At 39.7% G+C, this 22,308-nt stretch overlaps 1 protein-coding gene across 5 annotated transcripts in view; it reads right to left on the bottom strand.

Annotated features, from left to right (window-relative positions):
• The window catches only part of PPM1B (protein phosphatase, Mg2+/Mn2+ dependent 1B), a 61,190-nt gene that overhangs the window by 19,204 nt on the left and 19,678 nt on the right, over positions 1–22,308 (bottom strand). For 4 of the 5 annotated variants that reach the window (XM_041476830.1, XM_041476831.1, XM_041476827.1 and 1 more), the window contains exons 2-4: positions 16,619–16,763; positions 15,096–15,199; positions 1,529–2,392 (exon numbers count right to left, since the gene is read on the bottom strand). In XM_041476830.1, the coding sequence (XP_041332764.1) occupies positions 1,529–2,392; positions 15,096–15,176 (945 nt within the window). In that variant the 5' untranslated portion in view covers positions 15,177–15,199; positions 16,619–16,763. The remainder of the gene's footprint in view (positions 1–1,528; positions 2,393–15,095; positions 15,200–16,618; positions 16,764–22,308) is intronic. The other variant, XM_041476828.1, reaches the window with a different exon arrangement.

The raw sequence follows: 22,308 nt of genomic DNA, 5'->3' as shown, positions 1-22,308 counted from the left end.
TTACCTTAAACCAAATTGTAAAACATCTCCCATTGCAAAATGAAATGCAGAATATTCCCCTATACTACTATAGGGGAATATTCTGCGCAAATAATTTTTAGTTGCAGGGTATTCATGTAAACCATTACATGCATTACAGGTCTGTTTATCAGAATGCACCTGTGTCACACAGCACCTTGAAGCAAGTATAAAATATAAATGTTTTATATGGCCAAGCTGACCTTACAGACTATCATGTGCTCAGAAATATCACCCAATGGCTTTTTAGATACTAATTTTAATGCCAGTTCTTTACTAGCACACTGATACAATTTTCCTGCTCATATTTAATTTTCAAAATTGCAATTCGCAGCCGAATTTAAAAACACAATTTTAAGTCTCTTACAAGGGGATCCAGCAGAATCATAATTTAAACCACTGGTTTGAAAATCAAATCTTAACTTCACTTTTTGTGTGTAGAATATTTAGTGCCATTAGTCACTGCATACTGTTGCTGCGTAAACCCAAGCTACTGGATAGTTCTAATCATCTATCACAACAAATCCTTCTCCTGAAGCAATTAAGAATTTGACATTAGAATGAATTCCTTTAGAAACACTGCTTAGGAGTTCACCTATATGCCCTTTTGTACCAAGCATATGAGGACACCTATCACTTAGTGGTACAATCCACAGCCTGGTTGTTACAGAGATCCAGGATCTGACTTCGGAAAATAAACATGTGGTCAGCGCTCAGTTTTACTGAAAGAATCTGAGAGTGACCATCCTTTAACAAGGCTAGTTGAGTTCTTGGTCAGAAAAGCAATTTAAACAGCATTTAAATCAATCATACACTGTATGGCATATGCCGGAATACAACCCTGTTTCTGGAAAAAACACTCAACTTACCCTTTAGAGTTACAATTGTGAATTTCAGTATATTCCTCAAAATTGCATGTTTAGTCTGTGGCCTACCAAAGCAATTTTGTTTGTACTAGCAGGAGTTGCACTTTTCACAGAATGTTGGAAATGGAATACCTATTTAACATATGCAGACCAACCAGTTAGTTGCTCCAAACAAACTAAGTTTGAGGAGTGGAAGCAAGTTCAGATGCAAAGGTGGTGTTACTCCAGCTAAGCTACAATGAGCTGAGGGCACAAGTGACAGACAAACAACACCTCGAAGAGGAGATGGTGCCACTGGTTTTATGCAAAGGATACAAACAGTGCCCACCTTCAAAGAACAAAAAACCCACAAAGCATCTTGTTCAGAATAGATTAATTTTACAAATTTTGCATTTAGAATCAACGTTTAGAGGTGTAACTATATGCAAGCATTACTTAGGGGAAAAAAACAGCCTTTATTTTTGCAATTGCTATCACCTTTCTAAGCATATAGGGTGAGGCTGTATATTCTTCTATGCAGTCAAATGGGTACAGAACTTTGAAGAAAAGAAGCTGGAGAAGGGGAACAGTAGGCCAGGAACAGCTTTTAACACTGTACCTAACCAGAAGATAATTTTAGACAGTTGTTTGGAGAAAACACATACCTTATGTAAACAAGTGTCCACTACCCAATTGCACACTGTTTCCAGGTCATCTGATACTTCAAGTCTAGACTTTACATATTCACAGAGCTCTTCATTGCTCATTACATCCCAGATGCCATCACAAGCCAGGATGATAAACTCATCTTCTTCTGCCCTTAAAATTTCACACACCTCAGGCTCTGGAGAAACAAGTTGTTCTGTAGGGCCTTTGCCATCAACACATTTGTAGTCATAGTCCCCCAGAGCTCGAGAAACTGCCAATGAACCATTAACACGCTGAATCATTACACTGCCTCCTGCATTCTGGATTCGCTCTTTCTCCCTCGGGTTGCAAGGTTTGTGATCCTGTGTTGAAAAACAGACTTGTCCATTCCTATAGAGAACAGCACGTGAATCACCACAGTTGATAAAGTATACATGCTCAGGTGAAATCATAACTCCCACTGCTGTTGAGCCACTTCTGTCCATGCCATTTCTGAGGTCTGCGAAATTGCGCATATACTCATCAATTTTCAAAAAGCCAGTTCTGATTCCACTCTTGACATTTTCCACTGAAGGTTCAAGAGCAGATCCAGGTTTTTCTGTCGCCCTAAAGTCTTCATTGTTAGTGATGTGTTCTAATAAGTGCGTGGAGCAGTAATTTGCAACACGAGATCCCGCGTGACCATCATAGACAGCAAAGAAGGACCAGTCCTCTAAGCCATGGGGAATACCTACAACAGCTGTGTGAGCATCTTCCATTTCCACTCTCCATCCCTGCATACTGCTGAGGCCGTAACGCAAGCCATTCCCTGCACCATGAGCATTATGTTTTTCAGTTTTTGGTTTATCCAAAAATGCACCCATGTTTATGCAATATTGAATCTGTAAAACAGAGAGAAGAAACCTTATTTATAAAACCACCATTCCATATCAGCTTTGTTGTTAGCTTCCTGTGTTTCTTCTTTACAAAACAAGTGATAAAGCAAGCACACATGCAAAAGCCAACAAGTATATCGGAGGAAAACAATAATTAATACATGACATGAATGAAGCGTGAATTTACAAACCTCTGTATGCATTTTCAGTATTTTTTTGTTGGGCTGCTGGCTTTTTTGAAGAGCTACTTCATAAAAATTAAATAAATCTCCATACAAAGGCAGAGTAGTTCATATACCTTTGCAGCCCTGCTGATTTTGTCATCCTCTGCAGAGACAAATTTATGATGGAAAAACAACAACTATATCACTCCTACTTTCTTTCCAGTTTTACTGTGGCATGAAGAAAATCAATTGATGTTCATAAATCAGAATGGACTGGTCTCCCTAGCTTTGCATGTACCATGCTACTTCTGTATTCTTGTAAGGCACGGCAGAAGTGACCATAGGAACACAGACCATCCACCAAAAGAACCAAGGCAGTAATTCCCACTTAAACACAAGAAAACCTCTCACAAGAATCTTTTAACAAGTTAACAGCATAAAACAACATTTCAATATTTACTATAGAATCATAGAATGGTTTGGACTGGAAAAAACTTTAAAGATATATTCTTCCAACCCCTCTCGCCATGAGCAGTGACACCTTCCACTAGACCAGACTGCACAAAGCTCCCTCCAACCTGGTGGTGAACACTTCCAGGGATGGGGCATCCACAGCTTCTCTGGGCAATATCTTCCAATATCTCCCCCTCACAGTAAAGAATTTCTTTCTTATCTCAAATCCAAACCTACCCTCTTACAGTTTGAAGCCATTTCCCTTGTCCTGTCACTACCCTTGGCCAACAGTCCCTCTCCAGCCTCCTTGTATGTTATCTTTAGGTACTTAAAGGCCTCTATAAAATCTCTCCAGGCTTCTCCACGCTGAACAACCTCAACTCTCAGCCATCCCCGAAAGACTTTCATGTGCTTACATAGGATTTTAAGTTCAGAATTTATTCCAATAAATTTAAATTAATAAATTCTATAAATTACAAAATGTATTCAATTACAAGAGACACGAGCTAAGGGAAGTAAATAATCCGCAGAAAGTTAGTCTCCAAATACTGAAGAACTTCTACCTCCAGAATGCAAGCTCACAGGTAAAATGTGAATAATCTATGCTGAAGCTTTAGAAGCCATCTGATTTCCTCTCCTGTACTAGACTCAAGTGTCCTACACAGACCTGAAAAACTACCTTGCCCTTTACGAAGTTAGTAGAGAATACATTCTTTAATCCACAGATCTCAGAAACTCAGATATCACTTCAACTTCAGACCACGCTAGAAGTCATCATCCTATAAAATCCTTAGATGTGAAAATTACAGCAAATTTCATCCAAAAACAACTGGCAAGAATTCTGCCATGACTGATCCTGAGCAGTCACTTGTCTCTGACACAGCAGTACCCTGCAGAACCTACAGAGTCATGATAAGCTAATTCTACTTTAAGAATTTGTTGCCTGCCAGGAAGAGATTAATTAATCCTTACTTCTACCATTCCCCTCACCTAAACACACAAGAAGTATACAGAGGACTACACACAGATCAACCAAACTCCACACTACCTCTGCTACAATGATCTCCATGCACTGCTGAAGATCCCAACAGCTCAGCAGTTTTTTGTAACACTGTGAATTGATGGAAAGGACTCACAAAGTGTATCCATCACTGAGATAAGTTGTCAAAACCTTGCACAACCCCTTCTCTCAAAACATCTGATTTTGCTTTGAAAACAAACAAAATTAATTTGTGTCAGAGGGTAAGCAAGACAGTGCAACATACCACCACAAAACAGAGCTCTCAGCAACCAGTGTTCTCAGTTAAGAGCTGAACAAGTTCCACATAGTTCAATAGTGCAACTAACATCAGTAAAGGAGACTTGTGAAAGGATTCTAGTATCTTACAATCACTAATTCACATATTACACAATATAAAAATACACAAAACATTCTTACCACTAAAACTGTCATACAGCTGCCAAAATGACAGATACCCACCAATACTTCATACCTTCTATGAAATTCCTTTAATTGTGTTAACTTACATTCTTAAAATCATGTGTCCTTACATTCTTAAAATCAAAAATGTGAAAATCATGTGACTGAGTGAGGAAAAAGATCAAAACCTATGTAACTGCAAAGACCTGTGAGCTCAGTATTGTGCTGTGTTTTATATCCGTAAAATAAAACACGCTTTAAAAAAAAACAAAAAACAACCACCAAAGGCATGTGTCACACCTTAGTTTTACTTGCTTCATAAGTAGGCTCATTTTTTTACAACTTATAACAAACTGGAAAATAAGAAAACCACACAACTCAAGACTATGTTCTTAATATTCTAAATATCCCATTTAATATTGCAAATAAAGGATGTAGAGACAGACTTGCTATCAGTAAGTCTGGCAATCAACTTGTGTCTTTTGCCTCCTAGGCTTTCATCACACATCTCCTGGAGGAACACAGCGTTACCTTGTCTATCCTTCCCATGACAGTGTTGGAAGACAGCTTGGCCTTTCCTCCTCCACACTGAAGAAACCATCTCCCCCTCCTCACACATCACAGGCTCTGGCCCCTCAGTAACACAGTGTTTCTCCATGTCTGTGCCTTTCTTATACTGGAAGGTGAGCAGTCCACACTGCATTCCCAATGCAGTCTCATGAGCTCCTAACAGAGGAAAACCACCACTTCTCCCAGAATACTGGGAACACCTTTTCTAATAGGTGCCAAACTTTCCCCCCTTCAGACACACTGCTCTCTAATGTTCAACACATTTGTCCTGGTTCTCCATCAGGACTCACCCCTGGGCTCTCTTTGGCAAAGCTCATTCCTCGTCAGTCACCACCCATGGGCTGTACAGAGGGACAACGTGACTTTATTCCAGGTACTTGATTATACCTCCTGCAGTAACATCAGAACACAGGTCCAGCCTACCAGGATCTACCTACTGCTAAGGCCTGTCCTTGGGCTAACCAACCACTCACTTGTACCATGTATTTTAAGCACGTTTATCCTTCCACCATTCAAGTTTTTAACTACGACTTCAGCGTACTTCCTCTTAGTCAAACCAGCTCAACATTTCTTGAGGGAGTTAAGGCATTAAGCTCCAAACATCTTTGTAGAGAATGATTTAGTCTTAAGATTAAACACAGTCAGCAGAAGAACAGATGAGGCATCCACCAGCAAACCAGTAATTCAGTCATGGCTTTAATCAGCATAAACTCAAAAGTTCAGTACCCTTCAGTCTTGAGATTTATTTTCCAATGATCTCATTTTTATATGAAATTTAACTGAATAACAGATTGGTTTGAGAAAACATTAATTTCCGTGTGGTGAAAATATTTACCCCACATAAAATTATTAGATGAAACTTTCAAAATCAGGAAGACCATGTCTACTGTAATTACCAAAATTTTCTTGGAAATGGAGAAGGCCTTAGTTCTTGCCCACGCTCCACAGACCATTCTTTAAAACACCATATATTACTCAGATCAAAAATGAAACCCTAGGATGCTCTTCTCCATGTAGTCTTTCAAACCCTGGAAGACGTTGGAAAAAAAAGAAAACAATAATAATCAAATTTTTAAAAAAACCTATTGCCTGGCAGGACCAATAATCACTAAGGCTCAAAGGGCTTCTGGAATGCTTTTACAGAGGAGAAATTACTTTATAGGAAGAAATTACTGGCCTCTGCCCCTCTCTGGTGATGAAAAAGTTGAATCTGAGCAATACACTACCAAAGCAGAGGCTCAAACTATCTCTCTAGTGCACATTGTTCATCTCTAGTCTTACATCAATAGCTGAGTCATTTCCAAGGGAGTTCAGGGTAACAAGTCTCCAACAAAAGCTGACATCCCAGAGCAAAAATCTAACCAAAGGCTTACTTCTCTGAAGTTACAACCTGTATTTTTCTCTAATGTTTTCTACCAGAGTGAAATCCTATGTGAGGTCCTTATCTCATATACAGGCAACAATTCAGACTCAGGAAACCAAAGACATCTAGCCTTTTGAGGTATAGAGGAATGAAGGCAAAAGTCATGTCCTCTGACATGCAAGAAGAATTCATGAACAATATTTTTCTGCCCCAGCTACACAGTGAAGAAGACTCTTTGGTGTTAGATCAGCCATATAGGAAAAGAGCCCTAAAATTAGCTTTGCACAACCTTGTGTTTGCATTTAAAAGACAAAAACCCCCAACTGCTTATTTTCTCTAAAGACCTACTTAAAAATTGACAAATAGCTCTTGCTCAGGTATAGATATTCATTAGTTTGTACTATATCATAAACGGGAAATAGGCAGCTACTTTAAGTGAAAAGCATGCTCCTTTCAAATCAGATTTATATTTAACAGGCAGAAATATTTACTTGATTACTGTCATAAAGGCCAGAGCTGTTCTGACTTGAGCTGGGATAGAGGTAATTGTCTTCCTAGTAGCTGGTTCAGACTTGTGGTTTGGATACAGTATGAGAATCATGTTGATAACACACGGAGGTTTTTAGCTGTTGCTAAGTACTGTTAGCTATACTAAGTCAAGGACTTGACAGCTCTCACCCTGCCAGGAGGTGGGAGGGGCACAAGAAGTCGTGAAGGACACAGCCAGGACAGCTGGCCCAAAGTAGCCAAAGGGATATTCCATACTATATGACATCATGCTTAATATATAACCTGGGAGGAAAGCTGGCCAGGGCTACCACTTGGGAACTGGCTGGGCATTGGTCAGCGAGTGACGAGCAACTGCATTGTGCCCCATTTCTTTTTAATTCTTTCATTATTATAATTTTCTTCCTTTTCTGTCCCTTCAAACTGTCTTTATCATAACCCACAAGTTTTCTCACTTTTTTTCTTCTGATTCTCTCCTCCATCTGACTGGATCAGGGTAGTGAGTGAGCAGCTGTGTGGCACACAGTTGCTGGATGGGTTAAACCATGACAAACATTTCTGGTGCCCAACACAGGACCCAACGGGTTGAGATAATGACAAATCTGACTATCAGAAGAAATTTCTTACAAGTACTCATTATATTAGTCACTGGTCACAGTGGTGGTGTATTTGCTCTCCAAGATGGTGTGGTGTCCTTGTTCATAAAGTCGCATTATAAAATACTTTACTTGTATATATTGCCCCCTGGCTGCTTGTCACCCATGGGAACCAGGCTAAGGTTATGTTGTTGTACTCTGTAACTGTCTCATAATATGACAGAACTGCTGCTTGTGAAACTGATCTGCTATTTGTACTCAGCACTGCCCACATCTCCATACTTTGGGAGCCATCTATAGGAAACTACTAATAATTACAACTTTTACCTCTTCTCAGAGACCCAGTCCATGGGGGAGACTGATATCTATCTCCCTTCCTCTTCCCTTTCTCCTCAAGGCCAATTAAAACAGCACTTGGGAATTTTTAATATCCTTGGGATGCTCAAACCAGCATTCCTATTGCTGTGTCTTCTGATTGTGTTCAAGGTCTTGTTTTAGGATCAACAATTATTTCAGAATGCCACCCACAGGGATCTGCCCTGAGGCTGGATAGTGATAAGTGCCAGAGTGTGGGGGATAGTTTGGGCAAGTGCCTAGACAGTGGGCACCTCCAGTGCTTTGCAACTTCAGCCCTGAACAAGTGCAAAATCTGGAAAGACTAGCTAAATATTGGGAGAAACTATGCTGCCACCCAGGAAATCCCAGAGAGGCAAAACCCACGGCAACATGCTGCAGCCTGGCCCAGGCCTACTGAGCCATGCTCAGGACTGTACCTTGAGGGAAAAAAAGGCCTCTGGATGTGATGGGAAAATGATGGGCACAGGGGCTACTCCAACCCCAGAGACAGGCACTGTGGTTGAACCAAAGCACCAACTCGTGCCTGTACCAGCCGCTGCTACACATAAGGAGAGAGATATGCAAAGGTGAGCTCATTTAGTGCGGGATGAAGCATCAGGGCTTTAATGAGGAGAGGTGGGAGAAGAGGCAGAATAAATAAAAGATCTAGTTAATCATCTGATCCCTATACTTGAGTGAGCTGTGACATATGTAAAAAGATTCCAACAATCATCCAGGCAAGGGCATCACCCGGTTGCTCCAACGCTGGAATAACAGGCCCAGCAACCTGGAATTAGAGGATAGAGAAGCCAAATAGCTGGCATCCCATTCTACAGAGGTGGGCATTAACCAAGGAACTGGAAAGAGGCACAAGCCCTCAGCCTCTGGAAGTGACTCCAGGTATGAAGGAAAGGTATTCCTTCAAGGAATAGGTTATGCCACCCAGGCAAGTGGACTGTCACGGATAGAGGCATCCAGTATCTGAGGCAATTAGCCATGCTGGAGGAGATTTATGATGATGTGGATGATAACAACATGCAGTTACCCAAAGACCCAGATGAAGACAAGTGGTAGAATGTCAACCACTGTCATACACCAACTCATTGGCAGTAATGACCTGGAATGATTGAGAGGGACAAATAGTAGACAAATTGGCCAACTCCCGTAATACAAACAAAATGCCTCTTCCTCACTACAGGCCTGTATCTTGGCTGTGAACAAGGAAGGCTTATGCATCCTATTCCCCACCTGTATGGACCAGTGTCCCAATTATGAGAAGTAAGCATAAACAGCACAGGCCACTCTGTATGACCTCAGAGAGGACATGAGGAAGTGGGATGGAAAAATCTACCTTGACCCTACAGGCATGAGTAGGGAAATAGCAAAAAGAAAAATCAAAAGAGAGGGTTATTGCAGGACACTGCTGCTCCAGTCTCTAGTGAGCAGTTCCCCAGACAGAGTAGAGGGGCTACTCTTACTCCTGATCTTCAAGGGACTCTGATTCACACTTACAAGAAGTGAATAAATAGTGAACACACAGAATCACACTGAATCACTGGGTTGGACAAGACTTTTAAGATCATTGAGCTTAACCCAGACCTAACACCTCAAATAGACCATGGCACCAAGTGCCACATCCAGTCTTTTTTTAAACACATCCAGGGATGATGATTCTACCACCTCCCTGGGCAGATACTCCAGTACTTGATCACCCTTTCTGTAAAAAACTTTTTCCTAATATCCCACCTATATCTCACTTGATACAGCTTAAGGGTGTGTCCTCTCATTCTGAGTTGCTGCCTGGTGAAAGAGACCAACCCCCACTTGACTACAACTACCCTTCAGGAAGTTGTAGAGAGTGGTAAGGTCACCCCTGAGTCTCCTCTTCTCCAAGCTAAACAAGCCCAGCTCCCTCAGTCGTTCTTCACAGGGCTCGTGTTCCAAGCCCCTCACCAGCCTTGTTGCCCTCTTCTGGATGTGCTCAAGCGTCTCAACGTCCTTCCCAAACTGAGGGGCCCAGAACTGAATACTACAGCCAGGACTAGAGGGGCCCTGCCTCCAGCCAGGTAGAGGAAAGAAACAGCTGGATTTAGTGGACTGTGTGGATTGGACACCTTGCACAGCAGACCCACAGGAGTCAAAGGCTCTAGGAAACACTGCTGCACAGGGGCAGGCACTATTTGTGTTTCTGGAGTGCCAGGGCAATCCCAACACCTAACTCTGTTGGAGGCAAAAGTGAGCCTGACTGGGAATGAGTGGCAAAAGCACTCCACTGTGACTGACCCCAAGACTCCAGTACATCCTTTGCCTATACTGCCTCACGAGGGTGTACTTCCAAGGACTCAAAAAGGTACTGCTAGGCCTTTGGTGTAGCTGCCTTGGAGAGAGCAGAAATTAAACAGCTGCCTACCTTGGCCCATCTCCTGGAGGATGCTTCTGGTGTGGGTCAAAGAACAACAGGTGCCATCACAACGGTCCATTGGCCGCAGAATCACACCAACCAAAACATCCTGACACCATTCATAAGTTGATTTGTCATCAAGGAGAGCCAAGGAGTGACCAGCAGGAATCACTCACGCTCTAACAGTCCCATATGGCCAGTGCAGACTAACAGCACACTGTCACGGCCTGAACAAAGCCATGCCACCTCCGAGTCCAGCTGTGACAGACCTGCTGGAACTTCAATACGAACTGGAGTCAGAGGCAGCCAAGCAGTATGCCACAATTGATACTGCTAGTGCAGTTTTCTCAAGCCTGGAGCGCAGGTCCATCCAGTACACCTGGAATCAACTATTCCAGGGGTGGAAACACAGACCTACTGTTAGCCATGGACTGATAAAAAAAGTACTGAAACAAAGCAAAGCTCTAGAACACTTAAAACATTGATGGCAATATTGTGTGAGGCAATACAACAGCAGAAGTTTTTGAGAGAGGGAAAAGTAGTTCAAATCCTTCTGAAAATTGGTTTTGCCATAGAATAAAGAAAGGTAAAGAATCTGAACAGGAGATCCAGCGATCATCCACAGGATTGCATTTGCTCAAGGAACTGGGTGCACTTGCTGGGTAACACAGAAGGATGGAGAAGTCCGATGCTTACCTCAAGGGGATTTGATTCTGGGTAAGAACAGCGAATGATCTGAATATTATGTTGCCTGCTATAAAATACTGTAGGCCATCACTTCTGTGGTTGTTAAATGCCATATCAAGGGTATTGTAATAGAATTACCCAGCCTAATGAAGAATGGAATTTTGATGACAGAACTAGCCATGTATAGCAGTGATGGAACTAGTGCTGGCTTCAGCAAAACAATCCAATGCTACACACATTCTCTCCTGCCCTGAAGGACTACTACAACAGATGAAGTCAAAAGTCATGGACCAAAACTCAACAAACATTTTGAAGGGTGGCCCATATAGTATGGGAACAGTATCTCTGTGTATATATCAAAATACAGGAAAGGTGATAGTGATTACTTGGGTGTATTGGAAAGTGAGGCACCTGGCAGGATGCAAATGGATATAGCCCTGCTTTCAGGTGGGACAGAGTTATTTAACAGTCCTCCTCATCACTGGTATAGAGTTGTGGTTTGAATACAGTATGAGAATAAAGTTGATAGCAACAACTAAAAATATCAGTGTGTTATGCAGTGTTTATACTAAGTCAAGGACTCTTCTTGCTTCTCATGTCCTGCCAACGGAGAAGGCCAGAGTGGCACAAGTAGCTGGAAGGAGACATAGCCATGACAGCTGGCCCAAACTGGCCAGAGACACTCCAAAATCTATGATATCACTCTCAAGGTATAAACTGGGGAGAAAGCTGGCCAGAGGCTACTGCTCACATTGGTTGGCAAGTGGTAAGCAATTGCATTGTGAATCACTTGTTTTGCATATTTTAATTATTTTTCTTTCTTCCCTGACCCATTAAAAAGCTTGTGTCTCAACCCATGAATTTTCTGATTTTCATGATTCTCTTTCCCATCCCACTGGGGAGGGAGGAGGTGAAGTGAATAAGCAGCTGTGCAGTGCTTAGTTGCTGGCTAGGGTTAAACCATGACAGCAACAAACACATAATTAGATCACAAAAGTCTAAAAGCCATAATCAAAGTTTTTGTAGATACTATAAAATAAATTTCACATCACATGTTTCATAAAAGACATCAGAACTAAACTAATATCACTTTGATGGCCAACAGTTCCAAAGGCAACACTATATCTTTTCATAATATGAGAATGGTCCAACATAAATCTTTTGGGCTTGGTCATGAAAGTGTACTGTAAAATGTCTCTTCCTCAGAAGGATTCACTCAACAGGATAGTAATTTCTAATAAGTCAGGGCTGTGGAAAAGAAACAGTGCCAGAGTTTCCTGTTACAAAGCACATGTGCTCTACTATAAAAAAAGAATGACATTTCAAAAGAAAAAATGCTGCACTAGATATTAAAGATGTAAATGACAAATAATCGTAAGTAACCATGACAAACAATTTCAAAACTTACGGAAAGTGCAGGAAGAAATAACTTCTCTGGTTTAAGTAAACAAAAAAAAAAAAACCAAACAAACAAACAAAAAAAAAAAAACCAAAAAAAAAACCCCAAAAACAAACAAACAAAAAAATATTGACGTTTAGTCTTGATAGACTTGGTAGACATATAGACTTTACACAGTACATCTGTCTACACACACAGCAAATAGTTTTGATTTTTGATCGCAGAAAATTTGGTCTCACTTCTTGCTCACTGACCTTAAAAATACTGACACTACATCCATGTACATTAGGCCAATAGTTATTGTAACAGCTACTCTAACTATGTAGCCACAAGTACTGACAGAGTCAAACAAATTATTGCAACCTAAGAATAAAATCTAAATATTTTATTTTCACTCAAAAATGAACAACACAGAAGAACAGTTATTACCATTCCGGGGTTTTATTTGGAGGATTTGGGTTTGGTTTTAGGTAATCTGTGGCCATGGATGTTGGCTTTAGGTAGGATGTCACCTGACCAAAGACATTGACAGAAAGAAAATAAGTATCAACATAAAATACCAATACAGAGCCTCCCACCAAAACTTTTCCTGCCAGGATGTTGTGAAAGAAGCCAAAGAGACTTCTAAACCAAGAATTGAAAAAAATATTGCAAGCCATCCCTACCACCAGGTAGCATACGTGCCTAGGAGCTACAGCTGTAATTTTTAAATTAATTTCAGCACAACATTGTTACAACAGTTGGGGAAAAGAACAAATAACAAAGATAAACAAAACACAATGTTCCCCCACCACACTACTTTTAAACCAGCAAGTTACAAAGGAGATGAAGATTTCAGAATGAACTTCAGCTATTTCAAATTGGTCTGGAGGTACAAAACAATCACAGGCATAATTTAACGCTGTATATTCACACCTATTTTCAATGCCAGTAGCAGTACCTGAAAACATGAATGCTTCTGCTCTGCCTCAGCTACTCACCACTACATTGTGCCAGCAATTTCTTTTCTTTCAGAACTGCTGGCTGAGATGTTTTTGCCCTTACTCTTTGAACTGTTTCAGTGAAGAAGTGCAAAGTTAGCTTTAGTATTATGAAACTTTGTGACTTTGCCTGCAGTGGGTTTGGAAGCCAGCAGATCCAAGGGGGCTATAACCTTCAACACAAAAGACAAAGTAATAGAAAGGAGCACCAGGAGCTAGGCTAAAGGCTAAAACCTTTCTAGCTATGTTAACAAGAGAAAAACATGCCCGTGGTCCTTTCAGAGATTAATTTTATAGTTTGTTTTCTGCACTTTACTAAAATATGGATGATGCTACTTAACTACAGATTTTCCAGCTCAGCCTATGTGGCAACCATCTGTCTCCCATGGGCAAATAGCATACTTTATGCTGAGGCTTCTTCTTTTTCTGGAATGCAGCTCAACAGCTACAGGTTAGAAATCATACCTCAGATATTCAAGATGAACTTCACAGAAACCTTGAGAGCAGACTCTGCATCTAGCTTTCCAATTACTGTACTTAATACAAGGTCATCAGTGCCCAGGTTGACATAGTTTTTAGTCACAGAACTTTTATCACACAGCTTCCTTCTTATTCAAGTTGCAGAAGTCAATTTCACACAGTTCTGTGCCCAAATGAAAACTTAAAAAAAACATGCAGTGCTTTTTTTAGCTACACAGAATTCTGCGTTTGCCAGTGTGACTTCTGAATATCAGCATCCCTTAGCTCAGATTAGCACCGCTGCTAGGGACTTAACTGAAGAAGTATGCAGTGTCATTCTCAGTAAGAAAGTGACTATTCTTGTCAATGTCTTAATGTCACTCATCTTAGGTTTTCAGGTAACATATTCACCTTTTCTTTACCAAGACTTCCTCCAAACACTTCGAAGACTGGGAAATTCAATCCTGTTTGTTACCTGCAAACAGTTTATCCGAGGTACAGAGTAACTACACAAAAAGTAATATATGACAATAGGCAAATATGCAGGCTGATTCAGCAAACACAACAAGGCTGGGCCCAGACAGTGCAAAGCAGACTACTGCTGCCAGCACCTGCCCGGGAACAGGATGGAAGCTAAAGTCTTCAGAAGTAAAGACAGCTCAGCCTAAATCAGCATTCATGTTCTTGTACCATTTTCTTGGACTAGAAATTTGGTGCATTGGCACTCCAGTGAAACAGGCCTACCTGCTTAATTCAGGTACTACCTGGCCAGGCTTATTATCCTTGAAATCACATTTTGTCCTTAACTCAAACCCTGCAACTCAGTGCGCCTTTATTATAACATGTGGAAATCTGCAATGTACTGCTGCCTATCCCTACTGACCATCCTATGACAAGACCTATATCCTCTGATATTTGGTGAAATTCCTTGTTCGTACCTGCTCATATTTCTTGTAGCCAATAAGCATGTTCTCATTTCTTTACTGGGCTGTTCAGAACAGATGCACAGGTGGCACTTGGATACTACAAAGCTTTAACTAAGCATAAAAGTGATCTTTCACATATAAAGTTTTTGATTATTTCTATGCAGAACTGCTGTTTTGGTTCTCTAAATTCAATAAAGGACCAAGTATTTTGAGTTAAATTTAATTTGCTCCTTTTAATCACCAATCTAACAAACAACAGTCAGGTTTTTACTATAGAAAGAGCATCTCAGATTTTGAAGAAAAAGAACCAAAATTTATCCACTACACTACTGGTATTAAAACTGAAGAATTTTACATGTGTAAATGTGTCATTAGCATGACACATTATGTCACTGGGAGTGAGCTCTCCCCTGCTCTAAATTTAGGCATTTAAGACAACTTTTCTTACCTTTTGCAAAGTCTGTTTACAAAAAGTTTCAGACACACTTTTGTGAGAGCAGGGCCGCAATGAATCACTTATTCGTATCATCTGTGAATTACTCCTAAAGAGGGCTGAAACACCAGAATAAGTGTTATGCAGCAGGTCTGCAAAACCACAGTAAGGCAATACACCTTTATTTACATAACTGAGGGCTGGTTTCTTGATTCACACAAAAATCTGAGGAAGCCAGATACAAGGGTTGGGCTGGACGAGTGCTAAAGGTCCATTCAAATGAAGTGTGACTTGCACAGTATAAAAGGTTGTGTGCCTTTTTTCAACATGTTACATCACTGCAAAGTAAGTGCAAACATTCAACAGCACAGCACTAACAAAAACCCTCAAAACAAACCACATTGGAACGCCTCTTTCATTTTAGCAGCAGAAAAACCAACAACACCTCTTTGGCACAAACCTGTAGCCGATTTACAACCTACCCATTACTGAACTTCAGAGTAAGACAGATAGGACTGCTTCAGAGCAACAGTCCATACTCCTACCTGCCACTACTGAAAAGAGGCAAGCAACTCTTCCTGTCAAAGACACTAAAATGTGTAATCAAGACTCAAAAAACTTCATTTGATCACAATTCTGAAGACGACAGAGGCATGCAATAAACCAGTTTCAAAGACAGTCTTCAAAACAAATAGTCCCAGTTTAAAAACAGAACTAAACCTTTCACAAACACACAACCCAAAATACGCAATCTCTATCACAGGTATTTGTGGAGATATGGGATTTCTTTCCATTACTATGGTCTTACAGCACTGTATTTATCTTTTTTTTTCAAAAGGATTCAAAGAACATTGACTCTTAGTTCCCTATACACAAGTTCAGAAGAAGGTGACAGAGTGTGACAAGAGTTCTTGGTCATCATCAGATAAAGTTAATGACAAAACCAGCAGCCAAAACATTTTCATTGACCTGGAAAAAGACATCAACCTTTACCCTTGAAAAGGTGGTTCAAAAGCTGAAGCTACAGGGAGCCTGTTAAGGGAAAGGTAGAGGTTTTCTGTAACTGATTAAAACGGGTAATTTAAGTAGCACCACTGCTGTTAGTACATTTAAGGAAATATGGACCTTGTAGGGAAAAAAGCCATGTGCAGACCGTAAATTGATCTCAACACATAGTGGGCAAAACACTTCATAACTTTTACTGACACTGTACAGTCTTCAGTGTGAGAACATAATTTCTCCAAAATCTGGTCAGCAGACATCTTACGTGGTGAAAAATTACATTTCCCTGTCTCCCACTTATTAACAGTTCTTTGTATTGTAACAGAAAGAAGCTGTACTTGAAATTGTATTTCCTCCCTATTAAAAAATAACAGTAAGGAAAATTTAAATATATTTAAAGAAGCAAAAACATCATTTTACCCAATCTGTTCAGAAATTTCCATTAAAACCATGGTCATTTACAAATTGCAAATTAAAAACAGAGTCAAAGGAATTACATATTCCCATAAATTTCCAAGTGGCAAATTCGTTCTTACCTGTAATTTTAACCTTGTCAAGGTTCTAGTTCAGTGCTGAAAGAATTAGTTTACATTCCTGCTGCCAAGAAGCATGTAACAGAATGACTTGCAAAACCTTGAGATAACAGTACAGGACACAACATCTGCTTTATTTTGGTATTTCCTAGAAAGAAACAAAGGAAGTAGTTAGCTACTCCAGATGGCATACAACAGATTTGTACATTAATTTTTTCATGAATACAACTTTTTCCTAAAAAGAAGTGTTTGAACTAAAGCTGTGCCTGGATGTGCAAAGACCTTTCAGTAAACTCTCTAAACACCATATTCAAGATTTATGCTAACAAAGAATCAGATTAATATTTTTCTCTATTTCCCTCACCAACACTGACAAGCACTTAAAAAGTCATCAGCCTATTACCTGCCATTCAAGTCCCTAAATTCAGTAACAGAAGGAATAGCTTTTGGATGCCTGCTAGCATCACTGTGCTGCCTTAATTTTATTCACCTACTCAGATGACACAGTACACTCCTTGAGTGTTTGACAAGACTTAAACCCACCATGTGCAGCATGTGTAATTTGTGAGCTCTTTATTCTGCTTTCTTAGATGTAAAAATGCTCAAGAGTTTAAAACAAAAGCAATAAGCTCCAACTGCAAAAGTATTTCAGATCCTCTGTAATACAAATAATTACATTTCTTTTAAAATATTTCTATAAAATTAACTAGAAATTCACCTTAAAATGTACAAGTACTGAATAACCAACAATTCAGATATGTGGATCAACAACAGCATCTACCCATTGTTTTGAACAGGATGCAAACACCCAAAATCCTTCATGGATCAGGGACTACATATTTAATCTTATAAACCACTGCATCTTACAGAACTTGTCTTAAGAATACACTGGTAGAAGGAACTATTATAGGAAAAATTCTGGATAACAAAGAGCTTTCTCTGGGACAGGAGAGAAACAGAAGTTCTATTGTGACAGTGAAGATTTTAAACTGATAACAGAACTCTGGATGAGCTGAGTGACAAAGGAGACTTACTGCTGACCTTGACTTTAAGCCCACTGATGGAGGAATGGAGCTACAACAACATTTCATTACGGCTCACCTCTTCCGAACACTCAGTAGTGCTTTTCATCTACTAAGAAGTGTCACAGGCACAAAATTGCTCAAAAGGACTACTTTACCACCTTTGGAAGAATTGTAGGAGTTCAGCAAGTTCCATGCCCATAGCTCTACACTGTTGCAAGCCCTGAGTTTTCCGCAGAATTCTCTCTTCTTACGCACCACAATAGGATGGAATGTTCAAGGAACCAAACTAATCCAGAAAAAGTCAATTATCTCCTGTCACTTGAGGTCTCCAAACCAGCTTAGGAAATGCCAGATCAGACAAGTGCCAGCAACAGAAATACAGAACTGGGAGCTGCTGCCAATTCATATTTGTTCCAAGTATTGTGTAACTACACCTTAAGCAGCATCCACTAAATCATTAATGTACTCTGAAAAAGTATCCTAAATCATTGTATTGAACTAAAAGGCAAAAGCCCTCCCCAGAAGGTAAAAAAGCTTCAGTAAAAAAGTTGGTTCCACATCAAGGAACTTCAGAGTAAAATGAAACACACATGGTGCAAATTCACCAAGTTGTTTAAAACAGCTCTTCTTCAACAAACAAGGTTTTAGGGCACAGACACGAAACACACGGCCAGGACACAGCTCCCTCCATGCACTGTCTCCCACCTACAGAACACCCCTCCCAGCCAGGAATGTTACAAGGTGCTTGCACCAAGTGCCCAGGAGCCTCAGTGTTTCTGTGGCCAGTGGCCTTTAAAAGAGGCAAACTCACAAAAGCAGCCCTGGAAGTCGAGCATTTTGCTTTTCAGCAACAAGAGCTTTCAGCTCTCCCAGATTCTACTCTACAGAAGACGTGACAGCATTCTTTAGACCAGGATGACTTTTAGCCAGAAGGTTGCTTACAGTAGAGCAGATTCAAAAATAGATATTTTGGGCTAAGAGCATTTTACCTGAGAATATGATTGCATTTATTCAAATTCTATGTACACTGTCTCACTTCTCAGAAGCGAAGAATACAGTATTGAGTGTCCCAAAACACAAAAGCACCTTAATATATAGCCTCCACCACTGAATATGGCACAACTAAGTGACACTACCTCTACTTCTTTTGCACAGTAGTGACTCTTACCTCTCCAAATAAGCTGCATGGGTTGTTTCCTCTCAGTATGAAAAGACATTTAAATTCATTATACAGCTTTGGGATAACAAACCATTATATCCAGCCCCTAATAGTTTGAGTGTCAAAAATGCTTACAATTCACAAATGTAAATGTCTTGTCCAGATTGCTCATCATAAATTACATCTCAAGAATAAAGCTGAATGCTTCCTATTAAGGGCTTAACAAAATTACAAGATGTATTAAGCATTTTATTTGGGCTACTTAAGGCTTCGTACTATGTAAATGTGTAATATTTTAGTAGGACTAAGTTAATTCAGTAAACTGTTTTGCTACTAAGACACCAGCCCCCTACCCTAGGATAGCTTTTAATTGAGAAAAACTTAAATATTCCTGGGCTAATAAAGCATTTGAATTTGACCATGTTTACAATATTTTCTTCAGAATGTAAGACCAAACAGTAATTCACTACTAAAGAACTAAACTCACTATTCAAAAATAAGCTCATTAAGAATAAAAATTACGCAGTCCAGAGAAATTTGAAGAACCCTATAATGATATTTTACAGACCGTAGGCACTAAATACTGGTTTTCCTGATGATTAAATACATATTAATAATGCTGGTCGCAAAGCACTAATGTTCCTCAAGCTGAATCCTAATGTTTGAAACAAACAAAGCCACTACAACACTGAGTCCTTTCTTTACAAGTTTCCAAACTCCGGCCTGAGAAATATCAGAAAAACAATGTTTATTCTGCCTCACAACCAGCTAGACCTGGACTCTGACCTTTCATTGATAACCAAATCACAGCTGCTTTAAAATAAGCAAACGAACAAATCAACTCATTGACTGAGCATCTACAGAAAGAGCTATAATCTGATGTGCCCTGATCCACCCTATGACAGCACAATACCACCACTGCCAATACTGTCTCCCAATAAGCTAGATCCCACACACTGGAAGATTTTGCAGAAGTAAGAGACAAAGAGGGAGAAAGAAAAGAGCAGCAGTGTATGCCACAGGTTAGCTAGTAAACTGCAACCTACCAAGGGCATGTTTCTAACATACAGTAAACAAACCTAAGGCAATATCCCTTTCTTGAAAGAGGCATTCACTGGGATATTTGACTTTTTGGGGAAAGTGACAGCACAGGGGAACTCACTAGTGCTGCAAATTCATGCAGTAACTCTTCCTTATTGTACCTATATGACAAAGCCAAAACTACACAAGGAGTTATTTTCTGCTTGCTTACTTGATACAATGCACAACTTCCATCCTACAGAGAGTTCTTCATCCATTGTAACAAAATATTCTCTCTACATCTGCTAAAGTGGTTCTACATTGTTCAGTCTTGGTTCTGTATAGAAATCTTGATTTGTGATTCTATTGTGAATCAACCAAGACAGAACAAAGTCTTGATTTGTGGACTTGCAGGTGTGGGAGTGTGTGGTGAATTCTTTTCCTGCTTTTTCAAACATGGAAGCTGCACTAAAAGATTCATATTAATCAGTTAAAGTAAGGAGAACTAACTAAAGTTCAAAACTAAGAACTGTATGAAGCAATTTAAGTGCCTTATCTTTTTTGAAGCAGTTAATACAATATTATGGTTTTGAAAATCTGCAAAAGTATCCTTCCACTGTGTTTTAGAAGTAAAACCCAGAACTTCCTGAAAAGCTAAATGCCTTGAAATAAATTTGCTTGGAGTTCCAGTCAAAGTTGAGTTAAGCAAGTTGAAGTCTGCAGTTAAAAGTTCTATAGCTAATTAGTAATTTAAACTATTAAATTATGAATTTCCAACAGGAGTATGCTGTTAGACCAGTATTTCCCACTCACGTAAAAACCTGTTAATACCATGGGCTTAGCATTCTAATTAGGTCCATACTTTTAAACATCACCTCACAAATGATGGACATAAGTTACAGCATCAGAAAGCTGCTTTTTGATGTATCTCACAAAAGATATTCTGAACTTTCTTCCTGCAGACCTGTCTTTAATACATATTTGCACTTGTGTAATTCCTAGATTCTCTGTGACTCACCTTCAGGTAAACTTTAGATCAGTAAATTCACATTATGGCTGTGGGGGTATCTTGGCAGCAATAGTAGCTTAAGTGATATTTGCTCTCGGCAGCCCGTTCCTGTTCCACGCTCTGTGGCTGAGCAGACACACAGACAGCTACGCTGGTACAAGTGAATGCCTGAAGCAGAGACTGCTCATTTGGCTGGTGAGGAAATCAAACTTTGTTGAATTATACAAGCAGAAGATGAAGGAAGACCAAAAGCCAGCCTTAATGGAATTCAGAATGTGCATATGCAATCTGCATTTGCCTACCAGGAGATCCCTGGCAAGCACTTACTTCTCTATTCTTCTGTAACAGATCAGAGTTATGCTCAGCACAAGTTAAGCAGAGAAATGTGGAATCATCTCTCCATCAGTTATGCTGGGCAGCTTTGCAAACAGCCAGCTTTAGGAAGAGAGGAGGCTGAAGAGCATAGTCATCTAATACACTTCAATAAAAACACCCAAGTACAAAACTCTTTCATTTTCAGTTATTTCATCTTTAGCTGAACTACAGAGAAGGAATTACTTTCAACAGTTAAAATATATTCCATGTATATATTCGTTTTCTTCAAAAAAACCCTCCTCAACTGAAAAAACAAAGCATTGTAAAAAGAGGACTTTTACTCTGAACAAACAAGTTTACTGGCGTTGCTAGGACTTTCTGGAGAAAAGCTTGCAAAAGTTTTTAACTAGCTTTTATCTTGCCTTACACAATAGCTGTAGTGCAAGTAAACTTCTAGATACATATTACACCTTCCACAACAATCAAGCTGTCAAAGATTGAGATAGGTGTTTTTGTATTTTATATGGGTTTGTGGTTTTCCTTGATGCAAAGGGCAGAGTCTACAATCATTCATCTCCCTGATGGGGACTCAAATTCCAGCTCAGGCACACTGAAGTGATATGCATGGGCAACCTAAGATCATATTTACTATTACTGCAGTGCCTATCATTTGAGCACATTCTTACACTGTTTCTATAACAGTCAAATTTAATATCACATAACTAGCTAGAATACATGGGCAGCAGTACCAAATGTGTCAGTTTGAAAATATCTGTCCATTTGTTGTCTTTGTTACCATCTGGCCTTCAAACTGAAGTTTTAACCACTACTGGTAGATTACTTAAGATTTTGTAAATGTTCACAAAACCAGCCTAGCACTGGTCAGACGTTCTGAGAAAGAATCCACCACACCTGTCACCTAATAATATTACAATTTATTAATAATAATATTAATTTTTCTGAAGTCCTCTGGGACAAAACAACATGCCCCTAAACCACACCTCACTTGACAGTCTCATCCATTCTACCACAGTAGAATGAGCATTCAGAGTCTGTCACTCCTTTGCCTAGAAAAGTATTAGTAAACTATTATATTATCCAAGCTCAAAAGAAATCTTGAAAATAAAAACCCTCTGTTGATTATGCAATACAAAAAGCTTAGCCC

The sequence above is a fragment of the Pyrgilauda ruficollis genome, unplaced genomic scaffold, assembly GCF_017590135.1.
Source record: "Pyrgilauda ruficollis isolate IOZ18807 unplaced genomic scaffold, ASM1759013v1 scaffold4, whole genome shotgun sequence".
Taxonomy (NCBI): Eukaryota; Metazoa; Chordata; class Aves; order Passeriformes; family Passeridae; genus Pyrgilauda; species Pyrgilauda ruficollis.
The sequence above is the reverse complement of the archived record's forward strand: the minus strand, read 5'-3'. Positions and strand labels throughout refer to the sequence as shown.